This window comes from Pan paniscus, chromosome 4, assembly GCF_029289425.2.
Source record: "Pan paniscus chromosome 4, NHGRI_mPanPan1-v2.0_pri, whole genome shotgun sequence".
NCBI classification, from domain to species: Eukaryota; Metazoa; Chordata; class Mammalia; order Primates; family Hominidae; genus Pan; species Pan paniscus.
This window is the reverse complement of record NC_073253.2, coordinates 167,333,401-167,360,397: the sequence shown is the minus strand read 5'-3', so window position 1 is coordinate 167,360,397 and position 26,997 is coordinate 167,333,401. Positions and strand designations below refer to the sequence as shown.

The 26,997-nt window shown below is 42.3% G+C and overlaps 2 protein-coding genes across 6 annotated transcripts in view; one reads left to right on the top strand and one right to left on the bottom strand.

The window, feature by feature from the left end:
• The window catches only part of UBTD2 (ubiquitin domain containing 2), a 75,333-nt gene extending 64,427 nt beyond the window's left edge, over nucleotides 1-10,906 (top strand). For all 4 annotated transcript variants that reach the window (XM_034960964.3, XM_034960963.3, XM_055112873.2 and 1 more), the window contains one exon: nucleotides 8,349-10,906. In XM_034960964.3, the coding sequence (XP_034816855.1) occupies nucleotides 8,349-8,746 (398 nt within the window). In that variant the 3' untranslated portion in view covers nucleotides 8,747-10,906. The remainder of the gene's footprint in view (nucleotides 1-8,348) is intronic.
• On the bottom strand, nucleotides 1,056-26,488 carry EFCAB9 (EF-hand calcium binding domain 9). Of its 2 annotated transcripts, none has more exons than XM_063604704.1 (4): nucleotides 26,284-26,488; nucleotides 21,011-21,159; nucleotides 19,799-19,975; nucleotides 1,056-6,314 (listed from the first exon to the last, which is right to left on the bottom strand). In XM_063604704.1, exons 1-4 carry the CDS (start codon nucleotides 26,417-26,419, stop codon nucleotides 6,288-6,290), a joined length of 489 nt encoding a protein of 162 aa, XP_063460774.1. In that variant the 5' UTR covers nucleotides 26,420-26,488; the 3' UTR covers nucleotides 1,056-6,287. The 2 variants fall into 2 exon arrangements, with proteins under 2 accessions (XP_063460774.1, XP_003814038.1); XM_003813990.4 differs by lacking the exon at nucleotides 1,056-6,314 and adding an exon at nucleotides 11,293-17,329.
• Between the last annotated feature and the right edge of the window lie 509 nt (nucleotides 26,489-26,997).

Here is a 26,997-nt window from a genome sequence, read left to right as displayed (position 1 = left end):
TTAAGGAATTTTGCTCTTGTTACCCAGGCTCACTCCAATCTTGGCTCACCACAACCTCCACCTCCTGGGTTCAAGTGATTCTCCTGCCTCAACCTCCCGAATAGCTGGGATTACAGGCATGTGCCACCACGCTCGGCTAATTTTGTATTTTTAGTAGAGATGGAGTTTCTCCATGTTGGTCAGTCTGGTCTTGAACTCCCCACCTCAGGGGATCCACCCCTCTCAGCCTCCCAAAGTGCTGGGATTACAGGCGTGAGCCACCGTGCCCGGCCAGCTATAGCTTTTTTGTAGATATTCTTTATCAAGTTGAGGAAGTTCCCTTCTATTCCTAGTACAGATAATCAGTGTTGGGTTTTGTTATATGCTTTTTCAGCATCTATTGATATGATCATGTAATTTTTCTTCTTTAGCCTATTGATATTATGGATTATATTAATTGATTTTCAAATGTTGAACCAGTCTTGAATACTTGAGACTAAAGCCTACTTGGTCATGGTGTATAATTATTTATACAGTGTTGAATTTGATTCATTAATATTTTGTTGAGGATTTTTCAGTCTATGTTCATGAGAGATATTGGTCTGTAGTTTTCTTTGCTTGTAATGTTTGGTTTTGGTATTAGGGTAATGTTGGCCTCATAGAATGAGTTAGGAAGTACAGTGGTACCCCCTTATCCATGGGGAGATATGGTCTTGGAATGTTCCAGAACCCCCAGTGGATGCTTGAAACTGTGGATAGTACTGAACCTAAATGCTGTCAATTGGAACACAATTCTTTTCTTGTCTTCCACCCACAAATGTAATGCCTTTTTCATCTGAACTAATCGCTTGTCACGCACTGTGTTTTAACTATTGGGGTTTGAAGTGCCACGGCAAAACTAGCATGAGTTTTTTTTCCTTCTTTACAACTTCACAAATAAATTTGTTCTTATCTTAGATCTTAGCAACATCAACATACAGATGTTTTTCTTTATTTATTTGAGAACCTCCACATTTTCATTTTTAAAAAGTACTTTATGGCTTCTTTTGGCATATCTAAATTGCCAGCACCACTACTCTTGTGTTTTAGGGCCATTAAAGCACTGCGATAATGCAACTGTTGATCTGATAACCAAGATGGCTACTAAGTGATTAATGGGCAGGTGGTGTATACAGCATGGATACTCCAGACAAAAGGTTGATTCATGTCCCAGGCCAGATGGAGCAGGATGGCAAGAGATTTTATCATGCTACTCAGAAAGTTAAATAATTTAAAACTTGTGAATTGTGTGGTTCTGGATTTTTCCATTTAATATTTTTGGACCACAGTTGACCAAGAAAAATTGAAACTGCAGAAAGCAAAACTGTGAGTAAAGGGAGGAATGCTGTATTCCCTTTTCTATCTAATGAAAAAGATTGTAGAGAATTGTTATAATTTGTTTCTGAAATGTTTGATAGAATTTACCAGTGAATCCATCTGGAATTGGTTCTTTTCTGTTTTGGAAAGTTATTAATTATTGATTCAATTTCTTTAATAGATGTAGGCCTATTCAGATTGTCTGTTTTGTGTGAGTTTTGGCAGACTGTGTCTTTCAAGGAATGGGTCCATTTTATCTAGGTTTATCAAATGTGTAGGCATAGAGTTGTTCATAATATTCTTTTATTATCCTTTCAACATCTGTGGGATCTGTAGTGATGTCTTCTCTTTCATTCCAGTAATTTGTGTCCTCTTTTTTTCTTGGTTAGCCTGGGTAGAGGCTTACCAATTTTATTGACCTTTTGGTCAATAAAACCTTGTAATCAGCTTTTGGTTTTGTTGATTTTTTTTTTTTTTTTTTTTTTTTTTGGTGACAGGGTCTGACTCTGTTGCCCAGGCTGGAGTGAGATCACAGCTCACTGCAGCCTCAAACTCCCAGGGACAGGCATCCTCCCACCTCAGCCTCCTGGGTAGCTGGGACTACAGGCATGTACCACCACACTCTGCTAATTTTTGCATTTTTTTGTGCAAAAATTTTTTTGTGCATGTTACCCAGGCTGGTCGCAAACTCCTGGACTCAAGCGATCTACCTGCCTTGGCCTTCCAAAGTGCTGGGATTACAGGCATGAGCCACAGTGCCCAGCCTTGTTGATTTTATTCTTTCATTGATTTTTTCCATTTCATTGATTTCTATTTTAATTTTTTTTCTGCCTACTTTGGACTTAAATTGGTTTTCTTTTTTTAGTTTCCCAAGGTGGAAGCTTACTGATTGATTTTAGATATTTCTTCTTCTCTAATATAGGCATTATAAATTTCCCAGTGATCACTGCTTTTGCTGCATCCTGACATTATAAGTTGTTTTCCTTTAATTAAAATATATTTTAATTTCTCTCGATTTCTTCTTTGACCCCATGTGTTATTTAGAAATGTATTGTTTAATATCCATATATTATGGATTTTCCAACTACCTGTCTGATATTCATTTCCAGTTTATTTCCATTATGGTATAAGCAGACATTGTATGATTTCATTTTGTTATGGTGTGTTTTATGTTTCAGAATGTGATCTCTCTTGGTAAATGTTCCATGTGAACTTGAGAGAAAAATGTGTAGTTTGCTATTGTTGGATGAAGTAGTTTAAACATGTTCATTACATTAAATCGATTGATGGTATTGTTGCATTCAAGTATGTCATTTCTGATTTTCTTCTTGTTAGATCTGTCCATTTCTGATTGAGGGGTGTTGAAGGCTTCAACTATAATAGTGGATTCATCTCTTTCTCCTTGTAGTTCTGTCAGTTTCTGCCTCACATACTTTGCTGTGCGGTTAGGTGCATACACATTAAACATTATTATTTCTTCTTGGTCCAGGCATGGTGGCTCATGCCTGTAATCACAGCAAGCGAGGTAGGCGGATCATTTGCCCCCAGGAGTTTGAGACCAGCCTGGACAACATGAACATGGCAAAACCCTGCCTCTACCAAAAAATACAAAAATTACCTGGGCATGGTGGGGTATACCTGTAGTTCCAGCTACTCATGAGACTAAGGCAGGAGGGATAGCCTTGAGCCAAGGAGTTCAAGGCTGCAGTGAGCTGTGATCACACCAGTGTATTATAGTCTAGGTGACAGCAAGACCCTGTCTCTAAAAGTAAATAAGAAAAAAAATTTTTTTAAAGGTTCTTATTTCACCTTTGCTTCTTTCTTTCTTTTTTTTTTTTTGAGACAGAGTCTCGCACTTTCGCCCAGGCTGGAGTGCAATGGCGCGATCTCGACTCACTGCAAGCTCCGCCTCCTGGGTTCATGCCATTCTCCTGCCTCAGCCTCCGGAGTAGGTGGGATTATAAGCACCCGCCACCATGCCCGGCTAATTTTTTTTTTTGTATTTTTACTACAGACAGGGTTTCACTGTGTTATAGCCAGGCTGATCTTGAACTCCTGACCTCAGGTGATCCACCCACCTTGGCCTCCCAAAGTGCTGGGATTGTAGGCATAAGCCACCACGCCCTGCCTCTCCTTCAGTTTTGAAGGATAATTTCACAGCATACAAAATTATAGGTTGGTGGTTTTTTCTATGCCTTAGATATTTCACTTCACTGTATACTTGCATGGTTTCTGAGAAGTTGGAGTTGGATATGTAATTCTGTCTTTGTTTTGTGTGTGTGTGTGTTTTTTTTAGGCAAGGTCTGTCTCTGTTGCTCAGGCTGGAGTACAGTGACACAATCTTGGCTCACTGCACCCTTGACCTCCCGGGCTCAAGTGATCCCCTCACCTCAGCCTCCTGAGTAGCTGGAAGTACAGGCACACACCACCACACCCAACTAATTTTTGTATTTTTTGTAGAGACAGGGTTTCACCATGTTGCTCAGGGTGATTTTGAACTCCTGAGCTCAGGCTATCTCAAGCTATCTGCCCATCAGAGCCTCCCAAAGTGCTGGATTACAGGCATGAGCCACCGTGCCCAGCCATTTAATTCTTTTCTTTGCTCCTCTGTGGGTAAGCTGTTTTTTTCCCCTCTGGCCTTTTTTTTTTTTTTTTTTTTTGGGTAGAGATGGGATTTCCCTATGTTGCCCAAGCTGGCCTCAAACTCCTGGGCTCAAGCAATCCTCCTACCTTGGCCTCGCAAAGTGCTGGAGTTATAGGCATGAATCAGTATGTCTGGCCAGGAGTTTTTTGTTTTTTTTTTTTTAATCTTTGATTTCCTGAAGTTTGAAAATGATATGCTTAGATGTGTGTAGTTTTTCTGACATTAACTCTGGAAAATTCTCAGTCATAATTGTTTCAAATATTTTTCCTGTTTCTTTCTCTTGTTCTTCTCTGCTGTTCCCATCATGTGTATGTTACACTTTGGTTTGTCCCACAGTTTCTGGATACTCTGTTTTGTGGTGGGGTTTTTTGTTTTTAGATTTCGTGGGGTTTTTTGGGCTTTTTTGTTGTCGTTGTTGTTTATTTGTTTTTTGTTTTTTTTTGAGACAGTCTCGCTCTTGTTGCCAGGCTGGAGTGCAGTGACGCAATCTCAGCTCACTGCGACCTCTGCCTCCCAGGTTCAAGCGATTCTCCTGACTCAGCCTCCTGAGTAGCTGGGATTATTACAGGCGCCTGCCGCCACGCTCGGCTAATTTTTGTACTTTTAGTAGAGACGGGGTTTCGCCATGTTGGCCAGGCTGGTCTCGAACTCCTGACCTGAGGTGATACCCCCGCCTCAACCTCCCAAGGTTTTTTGGTCTTTTTTGTCTTTGCTTTTCAGTTTTAGAGATTTTTACTGAGATATCATCAAACTCAGATATTCATTCCTCATTTGTGTTCAGTTACCAGTAAGCCCATCAAAGGCATTCTTTATTTCTGTTACAGTGGTTTTGTTCTCTAGCATTTCTTTTTGGTTCTTTTTAGAATTTCCATCTCTCTTATTACATTCCCATTTGTTCTTCTTATATGCTGTCTGCTTCATCCATTAGAGCCATTAGCATATTAATCATGTTTTAAATTCCCAGTCTGATCATTCTAACACTTCTGCCATATCTGAGTCTAGTTTTGTGCTTGCTCTAAAAAACTGTTTTTTTGCCTTTTGGTACATCTTGTAATTTTTTGGGAAAGGTGGACATAATATACAGGAACTGTGTGAAATGGGCCTTCAGTAATATGGAGGTTTTAGTCTTTTTGTGAGCCTCTGCCTCTGGATCATGAACTGGACCAGTGCTTCTCAGTCATAGTCCCTGCCTTAGGTGGGACAAGATGGCTAGAAGGGGCTAGAGCTGGGTATTTCTCTTCTCCCAAATTAGTTAGGCTCTGATAAAACCCCAGCAGGATAGACTCTAGTTAGTTTCTTCTGAGGGCAGAATTCTCTGGCATATTTAAAAATGGTTCCTTTTGCACCCTCCTCCAACCCAGGGAATTATTCTGACTGTCACTACGAGGAAGTTGTAGAGGTCCAGAAGGTAAAACTCAGGAAGGTATCACTCTTCCCAGACACCCTTCACCAAGTCCCCATGGAGCTTTCTCTCTAAGACTTGTCCACACTGAGCCTTTAGCAATTCACTTAGTTACATTTGAGGTTTCCCTACCCTGCACTGGTTCCACAGAGATTTCAGCTCCTGGGTGTCTTCTATGGTAAATGGTGATGCTCTGTATTACCCTGCCTGTCTCTCCTATTTCGGGGGCAGTGGTTTGCCCTGTGACCTTACTTCTCCCACAGATTAAGAATATCTGTTGATTTTTCAGTTTGCTCAGCCTTTTACTTGTTAGGATGGAGTGGTGACTTCTAAGTTTTTTGCATGCCAGACTAGAAACAGAAAGTCTGATTTTTAGTTTAATGTAAAACTAGAGCATATTTACAACTCAGATTATAATTTTGTAGAAAGAAGTGCCGAAAAGAATAAACTAGAAAATTCCCTATTAAATAAAAAACAAATTACTGTTTCTAAAAATACCGAAATACAGGAGCTTCTGTAACCATCTAAATAGCTTACTTCCAGCATTATGGATTGAGCACTGGCAGAGCATGAGTAAGAATATACACCATCCAGCTGTAACTCTTCATGGAGTTTTTCTCTCTCACCTTTTAGAGATTTGAAAACTAAACCCTGACTCACTGGGATGAAGGGCAGAAGGGAAAGGGCAGTGTGAAGTTACTGGTATAGGGACTGCTAGTGATCACAACTGTGCCTGAAGTAGATCCATTTCTACAATAGTATTAGTGAATACACAGAGGCTAAACAGAGAAGAGGGAAGATTCATGTGTGTTCTGCTTTCCAACTAAGCTATCACCCCAGCCCATCTTACGTAACTTAGAAGGCAGACCAGATTGGACCTGTGGTGGGTTGATGACCATTCCAGACTCATTTCAGGTGCTTTATATTTTCATCCTATTGACATTAAACACAAATACCGGTTCATTAACTCATTTGTTCATTGATAACCATTTCTCAGTGTTCTGGATTTGGTAGACATTTTGGTTTTTTATCCAAATTTATAATAAGCTGATACCATATTCTAGTTTGGGGAAACGATATGTATAACCTTAAAACGTTCATTAAGTTATGCTTTTGGCCGGGCACGGTGGCTCACGCCTGTAATCCCAACACTTTGGGAGGCCAAGGCGAGCAGATCACCTAGGTCAGGAGTTCAAGAACAGCCTGACCAACATGGAGAAACCCTGTCTCTACTAAAAATACAAAATTAGCTGGGCGTGGTGGCGCATGCCTGTAATCCCTGCTACTCGGGAGGCTGAGGCAGGAGAATTACTTGAACCCAGGAGGCGGAGGTTGTGGTGAGCCAAGATCGCGCCATTGCACTCCAGCCTAGGCAACAAGAGTGAAACTCCATCTCAAAAAAGAAAAAGAAAAAGAAAAAAAAAGTTATGCTTTCAAGTTCCCCCGAGGAAGTCCTGGTAACTGTAATGTAGTTTACACACCTAGTCTCAGCTACTCAGGAGGTGGAGGCAGGAGGATTGCTTGAGCCCAGGAGTTTTGAGTCCAGCCTGGGCAACATAGCAAGACCTTGTCTCTAAAATTTTGTTTTTGATTTTGAAATTATAATATATGATTTGTAAGGAAGTTAACCATTAATGCATTTTTTAAAAACCTTGAGTGCTTTTTCCCTTCCCTGAGCTAGCTTGTTATGTCATAGCCCTTTTGTTTTTCCTTTTTAATCCATAGCTTCTCTGTACTAGATAGATTAATTGGGGTTAAATAAAACACCTCAGTCATTTCTGTGGTAATTTTACTAATGAGACTCACAGATAAGCAATGAATCTGTGGCAGCTGCTAAGGCTGTCATCTCTAATTTGTGATCTCTGGACTAAGGACTTCTTGCCAAGTGCTTCAATTTAGGAAGTCCAGGCACTGGGCTGGGCATGGTGGCTCATGCCTGTAATCTCAGCACTTTGGAAGGCCAAGGCAGGTGGATCATTTGAGGTCACGAGTTTGAGACCAGCCTGGCCAACATGGTGAGACCCTGTCTCTCCCAAAAATACAAAAATTACCCAGGCGTGGTGGTGTGTGCCTGTAATCCCAGCTGCTCAGGAGGCTGAGGCAGGAGAATTGCTTGAACCCGGGAAATGGAGGTTGCAGTAAACTGAGATCACATCCCTGCACTCCAGCCTGGGCAACAGAGTGAGACTCTGTGTCAAAAAGAAAGAAAGAAGTCCAGGTACTAAGAAAACTGCTCTAGGGCTGGGCACGGTGGCTCATGCCTGTAATCCTAGCTCTTTGGGAGGCTGAGGTGGGTGGATCACCTGAGGTCAGGAGTTTGAGACCAGCCTGGCCAACATGGTGAAACTCTGTCTATACTAAAAATACAAAAAATTAGCCAGGTGTGGTACCAGGCACCTGTAATCCCAACTACTCGGAAGGCTGAGGCAGGAGAATCTCTGGAACCCAGGAGGCAGAGGTTGCAGTGAGCCGAGATGGCGCCGCTGCACTCCAGCCTGGGCAACACAGCGAGACTCCGTCTCAATAAAAAGAAAAAGAATAAAAGAAAACTGCTCTGGAACACTTGTGGTGAATTGAGCTTAGAAATCAATTTTTTTTTATTTGCTTGCTTGTTTAAGGTAGCGGATTCATTTCTGTAAAAGATATCCTAATGTAATTTAAATGTTCTCTAAGTCTTGTGTAAGCATTAATATTAGTACATTTGAGTTGTATGCCGTTTTAATGAAATTGTGAAAAGGATATGAAATGACTTAGAAGAGCGTAAGCGTAAGGACCTAGCATTCTGGTTAATATAAAATTAAATACTCAAATAATTGGGCATGGGATTTGATAATCATTGATGATCAGCTGACAGTGATGTTTTTTACAGTGCCATGCTAGCAAGAGAAGCTTAAGCATTTTGTGAGGCATAAACAAAAATGCATTCATTAAGGATTAAGTTCTTATTCATATCTTCTCTTTCTGAAGGTGCACTTACAGAGTGCTACGATGAACTGGGGAACAGATATCAGCTTCCAGTGTATTGCTTGGCACCGCCAATCAACATGATAGAGGAAAAGAGCGACATAGAGACTCTGGATATTCCTGAGCCACCACCCAATTCTGGATATGAATGTCAGCTTCGTTTGCGCCTTTCCACAGGCAAAGACCTCAAGCTTGTGGTTCGCAGCACAGACACAGTATTCCACATGAAGAGACGGTTGCATGCAGCAGAGGGAGTGGAACCAGGTAGTCAGCGGTGGTTTTTTTCTGGCAGACCTCTCACTGACAAAATGAAGTTCGAAGAGCTGAAGATCCCAAAGGACTATGTTGTACAGGTTATAGTGAGCCAACCTGTGCAGAACCCAACACCAGTGGAGAACTGAACTGAGCCCTGTTGGCCAGCTCCCACATCCCTCTGCTCCTTTTTATGGTTGTTGTTGTCATTTCCTACTCTACGGCGTGAAATCTGTTTCACTGCTCTAAATTCCCTATGAATGGATTTAGTTCTGAGGAATTACCAGTGAAAAATTCCATCTGTGATGGAGACCAACAAAAATAATAAAACACAAAGAGCCAGGCTTTGAGACTCATGTAATTACAATTTCTAATTTGAAAGGCAGTTAAGAAATAGATAACCATTTATTTTAGAACACTCAACAACTATGTAATGGCTATATTTCAGTGACTTGGACTGTAAATGAAACATTGCATCCATGAAGGACAGCACCAAGCACCTTTTTGAATACAGAATTTTTTTAGAAAAATATATCAAATTATATAATTTCCAGAAACCATAAATAATGGATATAAAACTTAACCTTTTTGTTTTGTTTTGTTTTGGTTAATGGAAACTGAAAAGAGCAGTATTTGAGGTTGCTTCTATTCTGGTTTTTTATTCTTAGCTCAATTAATATTTAGCCATAAATGAGTAGAGACTGGCAAATTGTGCTTTAGTGTTGCTTTCCTCATCCCCACATCTTGAGCTCCTTATTTACATTCACACTAAATTTTGGTGGCTTCCAGCACATTAGTGGCAGGCACCCTTCTGGAACACTAGGCAATAATTTCATCAATACAGTCAGGTCTGTTGAGTTTCAACAGATACTCAGTTGAAAAGTCGCTGTCATCTTGCTGCATAAGTATTCTGAAAGGTCTGTATAACGAAGCCGTTTTTATATCCAGGCTTAGAAGGTCACTACTATATAGTACCTTCATTGATCTATCTATTCTGCTTGGAACTTTTCATAGCTAAGTATAACCCCCAAATGCATGGTTCCTGGGTCAGGAGACACCAAAATCAATTATAGCTGTTCCCACTCAAGTTAATAAAGTAAATGATCTCCTCCACTTTGCATGGAGGGGTGTAAGGAAAGCCTATTTTATCTGTGCCTGGGAGAACTGTGCCTATTTTCAGTCTTTTAGAGGAAATTTCAACTCAAAATTTTTAAGTGTGAAAGGTTTACTGGTGTCACATAAACATTAGCAGTGAGACCAAATAATGAAACATTGCTTTATACCTTAGTGTTTTCCAGTTCACTGTTACCTCTAGTCATGGTAGATGACAATTTTCCTCCCTCATCTTTTGTAGCAAAGAAGCAAATTAAGAGCCTTTTGCAAGTTAGATTAGGGGACTGAAAAATCCAGGGAGATAACCTGATTCTTCTATACTATGACTGGAGTAAAGCTGCCAAGAGTTGGGTTGAATTTGGAGCCTTTTAAAAGTTGGTTCCATAAGTGAGAAGGGGGGCTAACATGTGACCACTGTGCCCCTGAGAATCCATGAGATGGAAAAGTACAGACAAGAAGGCACTTAACGCTGTTCTCAGTTGGAAAATGTCAGCCCTCCACACCTGTTTGGATGTGAAGTGCATTATTAATTTTAATGACAAAATGAAACTGCTAATTAGTTTAAATGTAATGTTTAAATGGTATTGAATTTCCTATTGCCTGATTAAATATATCTGTAATTGTAACATCATGTTTCTGAGAGCTTTAACTACTTCCTTATTTTTATGCAATCATTTTAAAGATTGTGGGTATATCTAATTTAAATTTGCTGATGATTGAATCTAAATTCAAGTGAAGACCACAGCATTAATCCCAAAGGAGAATTTTTTTATGTTTAGAGGTGGAGATATTAGGGTAAATCAGTATATTGCTCCTGTCATCAAAGTTTTTGTTCATTTGTGTGCCACATCGAATAGCAGCACTTCTCAAAGTTTGTCAACTGGAAAAAAGTGTTTAAAACTGTTTTTTTCTTAAGCAAATTTGGTGATGTCATCAATATCTATGATATCGATTGGTAAAAGGTCTTTCTTTGTTGAGGATTTGAGCTCTCTTTTTAAGAGTTTATTTTATTTTAAAGGAACATATGCTTTGAATAACAATTCTCTGGGCATGTTTAACTAACCTAGGTGGGAAAACCATGGTGCTGTTTAATTGTAAATAGATTGATATAAGATTGGACCAGTACTTGATGTGTATAATTTTAGTATGTAGGGTTTATGTGCTTTTTAAAAAAAAAAAAAAAAAGGTTCAATTTTTCTCTTTGTCTTTGCCTTTATTATTGGTTTCTAATTGTTTTTACTCTCTATAAGGGTAATTGCCTCATTCTAAGTGAGAATTATGAAGGTTTTCCTCCTTTTTAAAACCTCTGCTCAGTAAATAACAGGTTCATTATCACCAAACTTAGGCTCTGCTATGCCAAGTCATACATGGTAATTTATAAATGTGCTTCATCTTCTGCACTGAAATCTTGGTCTAAAATAGGTTGTTGTGGGGTTTTTTTTGTTTTTTGTTTTGTTTTGTTTTGTTTTGAGATGGAGTCTTGCTCTGTCGCCCAGGCTGGAGTGCTGTGGCATGATCTCAGCTCACTGCAAGCTCCACTTCCCGGGTTCACGCCATTCTCCTGCATGAACTCAGCCTCCCGAGTAGCTGGGACTACAGGCGCCCACCACCACGCCCGGCTAATTTTTTTGTATTTTTAGTAGAGACGGGATTTCACTGTGTTAACCAGGATGGTCTCAATCTCCTGATCTCGTGATCCGCCCGCCTCGACCTCCCAAAGTGCTGGGATTACAGGCGTGAGCCACCACACCCGGCTGTGTTTTTGTTTTTCTTTTTGTTTTTTAAGAATCATGCTGGCCAGGTGCCGTGGCTCATGCCTGTAATCCCAGCACTTTGGATGGCCAAGACGGGAGGACTGGGCTCAGGAGTTCAAGACCCAGCCTGGGCAGCATAGAGGAGACCGCATCTCTACTAAAAATTAAAAAATTGGCCACGCGTGATAGAGCATGCCTGTAGTCCCAGCTACTTGGGAGGCTGAGTTGGGAGGATCACTTGAGCTGGGATGTCAAGGCTGCAATGACCCATGATCATGCTGTTTTACTCCAGCCTGGGTAAATTTCATGTAAAGCAGGTGATACTTCATAACTTTATGAAGTAGGCAATACACACCCATGGTAAAAGAATCCAGATATATCAAAGCAAAAAGAGTCTTTCACTCCTGTCGCTCTTCTGTTTCTCCTCCCAGAGGCAACAACTTTGACCATTTTCTGTGTATCTTTAAACTTAAGCATGCATCAGAATCACCTGAAAGGTTATTAAAACAGATTGCTTGACCCTTTACTCAGATGTTCTGAGTCAGTAGATCTGAATGTTGCCCTATAACTTACATGCTTAAAAGGTCCCGGGTTGTGCTGCTTCTGCTGATCTGGGAGACACACTCAAAAACCACTCTTTTAGTGTATATGGGTATATTCACTCCACCTCATTTTTTTCCATAAATACATATACTATTCTGCACCTTTGATTTTTCTAAAATGGTAAACCTCAGAGATCATTCCGCATACATAGATCTAGATCTGCATCCTTCCTCTTCATAGGTGCAGTGGTACTCCATGGTCTGGGCATACCACAGTTACATCAGTCTCTATTCTGGTCGGCTTTGCTGTTCCTAGTTTTTTGCTACTGCGAACCATGCTGCAATGAGTTTCCTTTTATATAGGTAAGATCTTTGTATACATAGATGGAGGAATTGCATTCTATAGATTTATGTGACTTGTCCTCCAAAGCGATTTTACCAATTCTTATACTACAGCAATATGACTGCTCTAATTTTCCTACACCCTGACCGCCTTTCTGATCTTTGACAATCTGATAAGTAAAAACTTTGACCTGTGGTTTTGCTTTGTATTTTCCTTATGAGCAAAGTTTAACATTTTACTATATTTTAAGGCCATTTTTTTTTTCTGTGAATGTTCTATTTGCCCATATTCCTATCGCATGTTGGTCTTTACTGTCAAGACTTGTGAGTACCTGTCCTCTATTGAGGAAATTGGTTCTTTTCTATCATGTGTTGTCATTTCTTTTGTTTGGGTGGAATTTACCATGTGCAGATTTTAAGTTTTTCCTGGTCAGATCTGTCAGTCTCTTATTTTACAGTTTCTGAGTTTTTTTCTTAACCTCAAACAATCTTCCCCAATTTGAGCTTATAAAAATGTTTCCCCAATCCGAGGTTACAAAAATGTTTCTTGTGTGTTTCCTTTTTGGTTTCATTGTTATATGAAATTTATTTTGGTGAAAGAAGTAGGGTAGCAATCCACATTTATTTTTCCAAATAGCTACCCCACTTTTCCTGATAATACTTACTGAATAACTTTTATCTATCTTTTCCCCATTGATGTGAAAAAATCCTTATTTTATGACAAGTTTTTAAGACACTATAGTTTTTTAATGGTCTTTTCTTATCAATTGGACAAATTAGCAGGTATACATTATGTCTACCTCCAACTCTCAAATACTGTAATTTAGTGTTTTCACTTATGGAGAGGAAAGAATGAAGCTGATAACCTCCCTTGCTATAGCCAATCTTCTGTGATGTCTGTTTGGGTTTCTTGTGGCTCCTCTGATGCTCCAGGTTCTGTAGGCTGCTAAGGTGGATAACTGTCCCACTCAGCAGATGTCAGCACAGTTCATTTGGCTCTTTCTAATCATTGTCTTTGGTATGAGGCTTAAGATGATAAGACATGAACTCTAAGAACTGGTGGAAGATGTTGAGTTGGTGCAAAGGGGATTGCAGTTTTGCCATTGCGTTTAATGCTTTTAATGCCAGTGGCAAAAACAGTTCCCTTTGCACCAACCTAATAAATGATCTCACTTGATTTATAATTAGCTTCCTCCAAATGTCTTCCCTCTTTGTAGCGGATATAGATTATGGAGGAACCAGTCTGGGCCTGGGCTGAAACTGTAGCTGGGTCAGCCCTCCCTCCCATCAGGCCTGCATTTCCCTACCTCTGCAGGTGCTGCTCTCTTCCCAGGGCTCGGGCCACCTGAACACACTTGGTTGACCAAAACATTTTAATGCAACTATGACTTAGTAATAATACAGAGGGTTGGTACCATCCAAAAACATACCTAAATGTACATTGTCTAATAAACTCTACCCTTAAAAGCACAATCCGATGGGTGAATTCACTGTGGAAATAGTGAAACTTAAGTTGAAGCATCTACACACATACCTACAAACACATTTAAAATTTGTTGTCATAAAATGTAATTGTGAAAAAGTCCTAAAGTGTACATTAGTAGATTGTTTTATAAATTGTACTACTAAGTCCCAAAAAAATATCACTGAAGTGGTGCGTTTGAATTTTCTTTTTGACACTAAGTTTCAGTGTGAGCTATTCAGAGAGTTGCTCAGTTTCCTGATACCACTCTAGAAGCATCCAGTTTAGGAAAATGCTCTTAAAAGTAAGAACATTTTAAAAATCTGATAGTTGGGCCGGGCACGGTGGCTCACGCCTGTAATCCCAGCACTTTGGGAGGCTAAGGTGGGCAGATCACCTTAGGTCAGGAGTTCAAGACTAGCCTGGCCAACATGGCGAAACCCCATCTCTACTAAAAATACAAACAGCCGGGCGTGGTGGCGAGTGTATGTAATCCCAGCTACTCAGGAGGCTGAGGCAGGAGAATCGCTTGAACTGGGAAGTGAAGGTTGCAGTGAGCCGGGACTGCGTCATTGCGCTCCAGCAAGAGCGAAACTCCATCTCAAAAAAAAAAAAAAAAAAAAAAAATCTGATAGTTGGTTAATTATACCTTTTATAGCCACCCTAATGGTTCCCAGAGTGGAGGGGAAAACTTTTATAAAATTGCTCATTCATGAAACTTCAGTCATTTGATGTGGTTTTAAATTAGCCTAAATCAGTACCTATATGTACCTATTATCTTTGGCCATCTTTTCTCCCTGCCCCCATTCTGAAACAATAAAGAGTATAGTATTTTCATTGCTTTAGAGACCATGTCTGAAAAAATACATATCCATGGTTACCCTTTTGTTTTGGTTTGGTTTTAATACAGACAGGGCCTCACCATGTTGCCCAGGCTAGTCTCGAACTCCTGAGCGCAAGTGATCCACCCACCTCGGCCTCCCAAAGTGGTGAGGTTACGGGCTTGAGCCACTATGCCTGGCCATGGTTACCCTTTATATATCTCAGGACCCCTCTGGAAGGTAGGACAGAGAAGGCTTCCTGAGACCTCACTAATTTCTTCTTCCAAAACCATGCCTAGATCCCAAGGCTGTCTGGTGGCAAAAGCCATCGAGGCTGCCACAAGAGGCAGAAACGGTTTATGCCAAGATGAGCTTAGTGGGGCACTTTGGAACTATGGCTAATCTCTAGCTGCCATTTTCTGACCAGATAGTGCTCATCTTTCAGTACAGTGGGTAGGTGTAGTAGTGTCCATACTTGCTTGCCAGAGAGTCTCCTTGGAGAATAATTGCAAACTCTTCACCAAAGCAAAGGAAGGGAAGAGCACTGTTGTGAGATGCATTGCATCTTTTTGTTTTTCACAATTCCATGAGGTAGATACCATTATCCCTAGATCAGAGGTCAAGTATCTTGAGTTGGGTTTGTTTTTTCTGGTACCATTGTGGGGAAGAGAAGTTTTGGCTGCTAATTACATTTGTCACACTTGAAAGCATGAAATCAAAATCCTATGTCTATTAAATAGAGACAGAGAGTAATTATTTGCTGTTATTTACAAGTTTAACTTATGAATGACAATCTTAAGCAGTATTCTTGTCTGTTGCACATTGACAAAGTAATTAAATTTTATTTTTGATATTAAGTACTCTGGAACTCATGGAATTCCTTAAGGCCAGTTATGTAATGTATCCTTAAGAAATCCTTGGTTTATAGTAAATGAGCTGTATTTTTTTCTTTTTTTTTTTTTTTTTTTGAGCTGTATTTAACTTCTTCCCTGAGAAATTTATGGTAGCAGGAGATGTGGTGATTAATAACATTATGCAAAATAGATTTCCAAGCCAATGACATCTCAGCTTAAAACTTGGATCTGCTGAAACTAAAATGAGCTGCTCAGATACTGGCTCTAAGCACAGGCATCTAATTGACCTTGAATTTGAATCCTGGTCAGCCCTCTTGCGAGCTATATGTTCTTGAGTAAGGTTCTTAACCTTCCTAGGTCTCAATTTTCTCATCTGCACATCAAGGATGACACCTAATTCATAGGGCTATAAGGATAAATCATGCCTCTAAAGAACTACCGAACCCATAGCAAGCACATGATAATATGGTAGCTGTCATCAGTAACATTACAGTACAATTGGGTAGAGAGGATTCATAAGTTCCATCCCCAAAAAATATTTTTAAATTATTCAAGGCATAAAAAAATTAAAATTATTCAATGGCATATAATAATTATTTTACCGAGCCAGGCACGATGGTTCACGCCTGTAATCCCCGCACTTTGGGAGGCCAAGGCAGGTGAGTCACGAGGTCAGGAGTTTGAGACCAGCCTGGCCAATATGGTAAAACCCCGTCTCTACTAAAAATACAAAAATTAGCCAAGCCTGGTGGGGTATGCCTGTAGTCCCAGCTACTCGGGAGACTGAGGCAGGGAGAATCGCTTGAACCGGGGAGGCAGAGGTTGCAGTGAGCCGAGATTGCGCCACTGCACTCCAGCCTGGGTGACAGAGCGAGACTCGGTCTCAAAAAATAATTATTATTATTTTACCCTAGTGAATTTGGTATGCTTGTTTAAGTACCTAACTCAGAGTAATTAAGATTCTAGGAAGAACATGGCCTCCATATTCTTAAATGTCAACTACTGTGTGGTTGGAGCACGTCACCATTGGCTAATTTGAAATCTCTGGCACCTAGGTGGCCTTAGCCTAAGAAGTAGGAGGCTGTTGGACCACTATGACCAATATCAGGAAAGCTGCACCTTCTTTCGCCTACCTGGCTCCAGTATGTTGTGTTAGCAATTACTTGGATACAGAGGAAGCTATTGATCAGGGTTGATCTGAAAAGCAGCAGCAGAATTAGGACATGTCAACAAAACGAAAGTGGTTATTCCACATTATTGTGAGTTCTGTGTGAGATCAAGAGGTTATTAAAATTCAAAACCTGGCTGAGCACAGTGCTCACACCTGTAATCCCAGCACTTTGGGAGGCTAAGGTGGGTGGATAACTTGAGGTCAGGAGTTCGAGACCAGCCTGAGTAACATAGTGAAACCCCATCTCTACTAAAAATACAAAAAATTAGCTGGGCATGGTGGTAATCCCAGCTACTCGGGAGGCTGAGACATGAGAATCACTTGAACCCAGGAGGCAGAGGTTGCAGTGAGCCCAGATCATCCCACTGTACTATAGCCTGGGCGATAGAGCAAGAGTCAGTCTCAAAAAAAAAAAAAGTCATTATAAAGATATCTACTTTGATGCTCTGAATTTATTTTTAGACATGTTAACAGTCTTCATCAATGTTCATGTTCTGTACTTTCAGATCCCATTTTTTTCCAAGACTCTTTCAGCTTGTATCTACTTGATGTGACATTTTGAGTAGAGACTTCTCTTTCTCTCTCCTTTTCCTTTCTCCTCTGTTTTCTGCCTCTTCTGTAATTTGTCAGTGTAGATGATTGTATACAGCTTAAATTCCTGATAATTAAGACGCTTTGGTTAGGGGGGGAAAAAAAGAAAAATTATTTCAGGAAAAACTTCATACTTTGTTTCAGATGATAGCAGGATTATATTCATTTCTATTTTAAAAACTTGGAAAATTAAAGACACTCAGTAATTGGGACATAATTATAGTCTGATTGTAGTCGAGTACCCAGGAATAGAGAGTCTATTGTAGATGCTAAAGGAACAAGGGCCACTTTTTTTTTTTTGAGACGGAGTCTCTCTCTGTCGCCCAGGCCGGAGTGCAGTGGCGCTATCTCGGCTCACTGCAACTCCACCTCCCAGGTTCAAGTGATTCCCCTGCCTCAGCCTCCTGAGTAGCTGGGATTACAGATGCACACCACCACGCCCAGCTAATTTTTGTATTTTTAGTAGAGATGGGGTTTCATCACGTTGGTCAGGCTGGTCTCAAACTCCTGACCTCATGACCCGCCTGCCTCGGCCTCCCAAAGTGCTGGGATTACAGGCATGAGACACTGTGCCTGGCCTTTTTTTTTTGAGACGGGGTCTCACTTGGTCACCCAGGCTGGAGGGCAGTGGCGTGATCTCAGCTCACTGCAACCTCCGCCTCCCGGGTTCAAGAGATTCTCCCATCTCAGCCTCCCGAGTAACTGGGCTTACAAGCGTGTGCCACCACACCTGGCTAATTCTTGTATTTTTCGTAGAGACGGGGTTTCACCATGTTGGCCAGGCTGATCTTGAACTCCTGGCCTCAAGTTATCCACCCACCCCAGCCTCCCAAAGTGTTGGGATTACAGTCATGAGCCATGGTGCCCAGCACAAAGGTCACTTTCTTCCATTAGGTTGGTAGAAAAGGCAAAAGTAATTGCGGCTTTTGCCATTACTTTCTTTTTTTTTTTTTTTTTTTTTTTTTGAGATGAAGTCTCACTCTGTCGCCCAGGCAGTGGCGTGATCTCGTCTCACTGCAAGCTCCGCCTCCTAGGTTCACACCATTCTCCTGCCTTAGCCTCCCGAGTAGCTGGGACCACAGGCGCCTGCCACCATGCCCAGCTAGTTTTTTTGTATTTTTAGTAGAGATGGGGTTTCACCGTGTTAGCCAAGATGGTCTCGATCTCCTGTCCTTGTGATCTGCCCACCTCGGCCTCCCAAAGTCCTGGGATTACAGGTATGAGCCACCGCGCCCAACCCCAGCCTGCCAACTTTAAATGGCAAAAACCGCAATTACTTTTTTCACCGATCATTACCATGTGAAGTCCAGAGGCTTCAGGCTGGCATCTAAGGTTGTTCACAGTGTGATCATTGTTTTCAACCTTAGCTGCCACTTGTTTCCCCAATGTGGATTTCCTCTTTAAATAGGCAGAATTCACTGTCTTCACCATAGCTTTCTCTTAGGAATTTTTTTTTGAGACAGGATCTCACTATGTTGCCCGGGCTGGCCTGGAACTCCTGGGCTCAAGCGATCCTCCCTTCTCAGCCTCCCAGGGAGCTGGGACTACAGGTGTGCACCACAGTGCCCAGCCCTTAGGATTATGCTCACATGCTCCCATTCATCATATAATCTCTTCCTGTTTAATTCAAATCTACAAACGCTTCCCCCAACACTAAACTACTGTCATATTATTATATTTCCTCCAAAGTATAATTTTGTATCCATATTATATGATGTAGCATTTTTTGTTTGTTTGTTTGTTTTTTAAGATGGAGTCTCCCTGTGTCACCCAGGCTGGAGTGCAATGGTGTGATCATGACTCACTGCAACCTCCGCCTCCCGGATTCAAGTGATTCTTCTGCCTCAGCCTCCCAAGTAGCTGGGATTACAGGCACCTGCCACCACGCCTGGCTAATTTTTGTTGTTGTTGTTGTTTTTAAGTTGGAGTTTCCCTCTTGTTGCCCAGGCTGGAGTACAATGGCATGATTTAGCTCACTGCAACCTCCACCTCCCAGGTTCAAGCGATTCTCCTGCCTCAGCCTCCCAAGTATGTGGGATTACAGGCATGTGCCACTGCGCCCGGCTGATTTTATATTTTTAGTAGGGACAGGGTTTCTCCATATTGGTCAGGCTGGTCTCAAATTCCCGGCCTCAGGTGATCCGCCCACCTCGGCCTCCCAAAATTCTGGGATTATAGGCGTGAGCCACCACGCCTGGCCAATTTTTGTATTTTTGTATTTTTAGTAGAGACAGGGTTTCACAATGTTAGCCAGGCTAGTCTCAAACTCCTGTCCTCAGGTGATCTTCCTGCCTCGGCCTCCCAAAGTCCTGGGATTACAGGCATGAGCCCCCGACCCTGGCCATGATATAGCAGTTAGTCCACCCTTTCTCTTAAAGAGCCCATAAGTCTCTTAAGTTTTTTTCTGATCCTTGTGCCATGCAATGTGCTTATTTGAGTAGGTTTTTCCCTCCCTCCTCCTCTCCCATCTCTCCTATATGTAGTAGGACATTTTTCTCTGCTTTTGGGAAGAGACTGCCACACAGATGCCACATTTTGGATCTGTACTTACATTGTCACCTGTAATGTCAAACTCATGGAAGAGATCTTTGAGTTCCTGTTTTTGAATATTGAAGAGAAATCTGTACATTTCGAAGTTTTTTGCACCAATTCTCAGATCCCCTTTCAGGTCAAGCAGGTCAAAGACAGGCCGGGAATGACGATACATAAACTGTCCTTCCAAATGGTTCTATTGCGAGAGAAATAGGTGAGATGAGCAACAGTGTTGTCGATGCTGCTTTCTAAACTTGTTTCCTCAAGACATATCTTCACCAGCCCCTTCCCTAGAGAGCTAAAAGCAAAAGAGAAAATCAGAAGCTCTGGGCTGAAAGGGTTCTATCAGCAAATGCAGCAAGTCCCACTTCAGCATCTGCATTCAAAAGGAACTTGAATTCTGCCTCTTGTAATAATCAATTCTGCTAGACGGAACCCTAGTTACTATAATGCATTTCCTTACCTTCAGTGAAAGTCTTGTGAAACATCATGGCGTGGGTGATAAAATGATGACCTCCTTCCCTCAAAAAAATGGGAACTGAGGCGGGGTGTGGTGGCTCACACCTATAATCCCAGCACTTTGGGAGGCTCGAGGTGGGTGGATCACTTGAGGTCAGGAGTTTGAGACCAGCCTGGCCAACATGGTGAAACCCCATCTCTACTAAAAATACAGAAATTAGCCAGATGTGTGGGGGTGTGCACCTGTAGTCCCAGCTACTTGATCTATTGAACCCAGATGGTGGAGGTTGCAGTGAGCTGAGATCGCGCCATTGCACTCCAGCCTGGGCCACAGATTGAGAGTCTCAAAAAAAAAAAAAAAAAAAAAAAAAGGGAACTGGGTAAGTACATACTGGAAATGTATATACGGTAAGAAAATACCTCAGAAGGTTCTCTGAGAAAAAGGATCATTGAAGGAGTGAGGCACTTGAGCTAACTGGTGATTCTCTGAAAATCACCAGCTAGAGCAAGTGAGGAAAGGAATGCCAAGAAGGGATGCGATGGGCCACATCTGTCCTTTACGAGGGTGGGCAGAGTAGGAGGGCGGCCAAGAGGCTGGGGCTGCCTCAGGGAGAAGCTGTTGAAAAACCTGAACCATTCAGGAACCAAAACTCATTTTCCCCACCACCCATCTTTTCTTCCTCTTTTTAGTGAAAGGAGGAAAACTTCTGATGCATTCCTAATTCAGTGCTCCCATTAGCAAGAGGATGGCAGCAGCCGCGCGGCTACTTGCCTGGTGGGCCAGCAGCATGCACACCAGCATGTAGAACTTCTCAAAGCCGATCTCGCCCACAGCGTTCCAGTCCAGCATGTCAAACACAATGTTGATCTGTGCCTTTTTCAAGTCAGTCACATGACGAAGGAAGTGATAGAACAGCACATCTGTTAAGGTGGGCAGGTGAGGAGATGTGTTATTTGGATATAGTTCCAAAATGCTAAACAGCTAGAAGCCATGTAAATGGTAGTGATGTTGGAAGCTTATTGATCTAGGAAGAATGATGATAATATTTTGTTTCTGGCTCTGCCACTGTACTTTCTACAGTTCCTGAAACCTTCGTCACCCTTGAGCTTGTGGAAAAGCACTGGACCTGGAGTTGTGGAGAATGAGATCGTGGACAGGGCTTGGCTCCTGCCCCCAGCTCACGCACTCCATGGAGCAGACAGATGTGTACACAGCACTGATAAAAGGCAAGGTGCTAACATATAAAATGGGCACAAAGTGCTCCTTATGTATGAAAGGAGAGCTTAATTCTCACTGGGGACTGAGAACACTTTCCTGGAGATGCTGACATTTTTCCTTTGCCTTTCCCTTGAGATAATTAAAATGAGGAATACAAAATCATTCCCCTTCGGCCAGGCACAGTAGCTCATGCCTGTAATCCCAGCAGTTTGGGAGGCCAAGGCAGGCAAATCACGAGGTCAGGAGTTCGAGACCAGCCTAGCCAATATGGTGAAACCCTGTCTCTACTAAAAATACAAAAATTAGCCAGGCATGGTGGCACACACCTGTAGTCCCAGCTACTTGGAAGGCTGAGGCAGAGAATTGCTTGAACCCGGGAGGCGGAGGTTGCAGTGAGCCAAGATCGTGCTACTGCACTCCAGCCTGGGCGACAGACCAAGACTCCGTCTCAAAAACAACAACAACAAAAGTCATTCCCCGTCTATAAACGCCTTCATGTGCCTCATGCTTGTATAAAGCAAATGCATCTGGCTGTAGGGGGAAGGGACCAAACCTTATTTACCACCTTATGTGTTAGGCACTTTATTTTTTATTTATTTTTTGGCTGGAGTGCAATGGCACATTCACAGCTCACTGCAGACTCAACCTCCCAGGCTCAAATGATCCTCCCACCCCAGCCTCCCAAGTAGCTGGGACCACAGGTGCGTGCCACCATGTCCAGGTAATTTTTTAATTTTTTGTAGAGATGGGGTCTCCTTATGTTGCCCAGACTCGTCTTGAACTCCTGGGCTCAAGCAATCCACCTGCCTCTGCCTCCCGAACTGCTGAGATTATAGGTGTGAGCCAGTGCACCCAGCCATGTTAGGCACTTTAAATGCCACATTTCACTAAATCCTGACAACCCTACAGAGAAAGTGGCATCATGCTGAGAGGTGAAGTCAGCTGGACTTCCTGGGTCGAGTGGGGACTTGGAGAACTTTTCTGTCTTGCAAGAGGATTCTAAAAACACACAATCAGCACTCTGTGTCTAGCTAAAGAATTGTAAATGCACCAATCAGCACTCTGTAAAAACACACCAATGAGCACTCTAGGTCTAGCTAAAGGATTGTAAATGCACCAATCAGCACTCTGTGTCTAACTAAAGGATTGTAAATGCACCAATCAGCACTCTGTGTCTAACTAAAGGATTGTAAATGCAGCAATCAGCACTCTGTAAAATGGAGCAATCAGCACTCTGTAAAATGGAGCAATCAGCACTCTGTAAAATGGACCAATCAGCAGGACGTGGGCAGGGACAAATAAGGGAATAAAAGCTGGCCACCCCAGGCAGCAGCGGCAACCCGCTTGGGTCCCCTTTCATGCTGTAGAAGCTTTGTTCTTTTACTCTTCACAATAAATCTTGATGCTGCTTACTCTTTGGGTCTGTGCCACCTTTAAGAGCTGTAACACTCACCACGAGGGTCTGTGGCTTTATCTTGAAGTCAGGGAGACCACGAACCCACCAGAAGGAACCAACACCAGACACAATACCCTTTATAGTAAGTCTCAGATATCAATTAGTCTATATTAGCATTTCTCAAACTGTAATGGGGATACCAGTCACTTGAGGGATATTGTAAAACTACAGATTCTGATTCAAGAAATCTGGCATGGAACTTGAGACTGCCCATTTCTCCAAGCTCCTAGGTGATGTGGCTGTGGCTAATCTGAGGACCACACATTGAGCAGCAAAGGTGTGCCTCACGTTGGGCGCGGTGGCTAATGCCTGTAATCCTAGCACTTTGGGAGGCTGAGGCAGGTGGATTACCTGAGGTCACGAGTTCGAGATCAGCCTGACCAACATGGAGAAAACCCGTCTCTACTAAAAATACAAAATTAGCGGGGCATGGTGGCGCATGCCTGTAATCCCAGCTACTCGGGAGGCTGAGGCAGGAGAATTGTTTGAACCCGGGAGGCAGAGGTTGCGGTGAGGCAAGGTTGTGCCATGGCACTCCAGCCTGGGCAACAAAAGTGAAACTCTGTTTAAAAAAAAAAAAAAGTTGTGCCTCACATAGCAAGTGGCAGAGCTGGGGTTCGAGTGTGGATTTCCCTCACCGTGGTGTTTTTTTTCCATGGTGAAACTCTATCTTTTGTGCATTAGTTAATGCATATTTAATCATACACATTCAGAAGAAAAAATACTGAAAAACTCTTTAAAGAACTGGGAAGTTTTTTGTTGTTTTCTTTTTTGTTGTTTTCATTTTCAAGATCTTGTTGCAAACCAAGTACAGAGAAGTTTTTTGCCTGCCATTCCACTCATTAATCATGAATAAAATATGAAAAAAACAAACATGGCAATACACTTACACAGTGGTGTGTGGCTGTCTACAGTTGTATGTACAAATTACAGTAACGAGGGATTTTTACGTTTATCTACATGTGTTTCCCCTTACTCACTGATGACAGAAACTCTCTCCTGCATAAGAAATGGCTCCAGTGGGCAGGCGCGGTGGGTCACACCTGTAATCCCAACACTTTGGGAGGCCGAGGCAGGAGGATGGCCTGAGGTCAGGAGTTTGAGACCAGCCTGACCAACATGGAGAAACCCCGTCTCTACTAAAAATACAAAATTAGCCGGACGTAGTGGTGCATGCCTGTAATCCCAGCTACTAGGGAGGAGAATCGCTTGAACCCAGGAGGCGGAGGTTACAGTGAGCCAAGATGGCGCCACTGCACTCCAGCCTGAGCAACAAGAGTGAAACTCCGTCTCAAAAAAAAAAAAAAGAAATGTCTCCACTGAATAGGTAAAACCTATCTGTGTAATGTGGAGTCCCAGCTAAAAGCACAGCAAATTAGTAGTCACAATGTCATGATTTGGGGGCTTCTGACCGCCTCTTGATGTTCCTTCTCCACGCCTCTCTGGATATGAGCACCTGGAAACAACACACCATATATATGCACAGTGATGTTTGTGTAGTTGCTGCTTGAGAAATGTTTCCATGTGCAACTTAGTAGCTACTTAACAAAGACTGTTTTGAGGCCGGGTGTGATAGCTCACGCCTGTAATCCCAGCACTTTGGGAGGCTGAGGTGGGCGGATCACTTGAGGTCAGGAGTTCGAGACTAGCCTGGCCAACAGAGACTAGCCTGGCCAACATAGTGAAACCCCGCCCGTCTTTACTAAGAATACAGAAATTAGCGGGTGTGGTGGTGCACAGCTGTAGTCCCAGCTACTCAGGAGGCTGAGGCAGGAGAATCGCTTGAACCTGGGAGGTGGAGGTTGCAATGAGCCAAGATTGGGCCACTGCACTTCTGGGTGACAGAGCGAGACTCCGTCCCAATAAATAAATAAATAAATAAAAGACTGTTTTGAAACCGGTGGACTCTGGCTCACCCAAGTCTCCAAAACCTTAAGTCATTCCCCCACAGGAAGGCAAACATTAAGGCTGTGCCTTCACCCTTCCAGGTCACTCTCCAGTCCCTCTGTGACCAGAAGACATGAGCATGGCATTACCTCCTGGGTACTGCATCAGCAGGGAGGTTACCAGGGAGCTTAAACTCCTCAAGCATCCCAGAGAGACTCAGCATGGGCTTTGCAGGCAGAGAGCCCTGCGTTTCCATCTCAGCCTTTTATTTACAACTAGGTCCCCTGCAGCTGCCTTATCTAGGGCAGGGTTATTGTGAAGATTTGGCAACGCACTGTACATAAATCTCTATGTAAAGAGAGAAAGAAGGTGTTCTTTTTTTATTGTTTTTAAAAATTGAATGAACTCCTTAAAATCATGACGGAGGAACCCCTTACTCACGGATGACATTTCTCTCTCTGAGGTCAGAACGAGTGAATGGATAGGATACCTTATTTCTACTCAGTCCTAAAAATAACCTCAAGTGTTTAATTGGACTTCTATTAGTTTGTGAACTCAACAAGCATGGCTGAGATCTGCAGCTTTTATATTTATTTATTTATTTATTTATTTTTATTTATTTATTATTATTATTTTTTTTTGGTCATTCACAAGTACCAATAAGTAGAAGGGATCCTGCAGCTCATCAGATTCAAACTTCCCACATGACAGATAAATCTTGCTGAGGGGTCTCCAGAGTTAATGCCTGAGTGGGGCTCAGCTCCCAAGAATAATAATTACAATAATAACAAACACTTATTAAGTCCTTACGATGTGTCAGACACTGTGCTGAGCATTTGCCATACTCTCATTATCTTTTTTTTTTCCAACTATGAGATGGACTCCATTATGAGAAGCCTCACCTCTAGATGAGGAAAATGAGACTTAGAGAGGGCGATGACGTGTTATCCACATCACCAAGGAATAATGGGTGTGGAGCCAGGATTCCACCGGAGTCTGCAATTTTCTCCTCCCGGCTGAACTGTCCCCAGTGTCAATTCTGAGTTGGCAACTTCTCTCTGTGCTTCAACTAGAAGATAAAATATTTACTAACAGGCCGGGTGCGGTAGCTCACACTTGTAATCCCAGTACTTAGGGAGGCCGAGGCGGGCGGATCACCTGATGTCAGGAGTTTGAGACCAGCCTGGCCAACATGGTCTGGTCATCGCTACTGAAAATACAAAAAATTAGCCAGGCGTGGTGGCAGACACCTGTAATCCCAGCTACTCAGGAGGCTGAGACAGGAGAATTGCTTGAACCCTGGAGGCGGAGATTGCAGTGAGCTGAGATCGCGCCATCGTACTCCAGCCTGGGCAACAGAGCGAGACTCCGTCTCAAAAAAAAAAAATGTACTAACAAAATAGTTTCTGGCTCTGCAAGTTTTCTTACACATTAGCTAAAACCCAGGTAAGGACCCAGAGGAGACATGTCTGAAAGTACTGACCATTCAAGGTGTTCTTGCCGTGCACGTCCAGAATATGAAAATATTCTGCCAAAGCCTTCACGTTTCTCACGGATAATAAGCAGTATATTTTGTCCAGATAGAGGTACCACAGAAACGATCCTTGCTTCAGTCTCATCTTAGTACTGTGTCAACTGAAGGCTCTGGCAACCAGAAATAGAATACAGAACCCTGCCTCAGAAGTAGAATGTTGGATATAGTGTCTGAGATCTGGCAGCAGTGAAGGTAAACACGTCAGAGGAAACAGTCAAAAATTAAAATTGCTGCTTCTTAATTTTTCCAGCTATGCTATAGATAGAGATCTGTTGTCCGAAACCTCTTGGTAACGTGATTATCCTTATGTCACTAAAATACAATCAGTTCTAAAGGAGATCCACAGGCTGTTCAGAAATGAATGAGAGAATGTGCTACATAGGAAAACTGCTACACAGCCCAAGTGGATTTCAGAGCATTTATAGCCTAAATCATTTATTAGAAAGAAGAAAAATTGAAAAGCACATGGAAAAGTACTAAAAGAGCCTAGAATAACTACAGTATAATAATGCCAAAGAGAGGAAGTTTTTCTTTTTTCTTTTCTTTTTTTTAATTGAGACAAGAGTCTTGCCTTGTCACCCAGGCTGGAGTGCAGTGGCGCGAGCTCTGCTCACTGCAAGCTCTGCCTCCCGGGTTCACGCCATTCTCCTGCCTCAGCCTCCT

Excerpts from the sequence above, each read along its gene's own strand:
- EFCAB9 (XM_003813990.4), bottom strand. The coding sequence starts at position 26,419 with ATGAGACTGAAGCAAGGATCGTTTCTGTGGTACCTCTATCTGGACAAA. Across the intron at positions 19,976-21,010 it reads GCATGCTGCTGGCCCACCAG|AACCATTTGGAAGGACAGTT; the intron begins GCAAGTAGCCGC and ends CTCTCGCAATAG. Across the intron at positions 17,330-19,798 it reads TTGACATTACAGGTGACAAT|CGTCTTAATTATCAGGAATT; the intron begins GTAAGTACAGAT and ends CCCTAACCAAAG.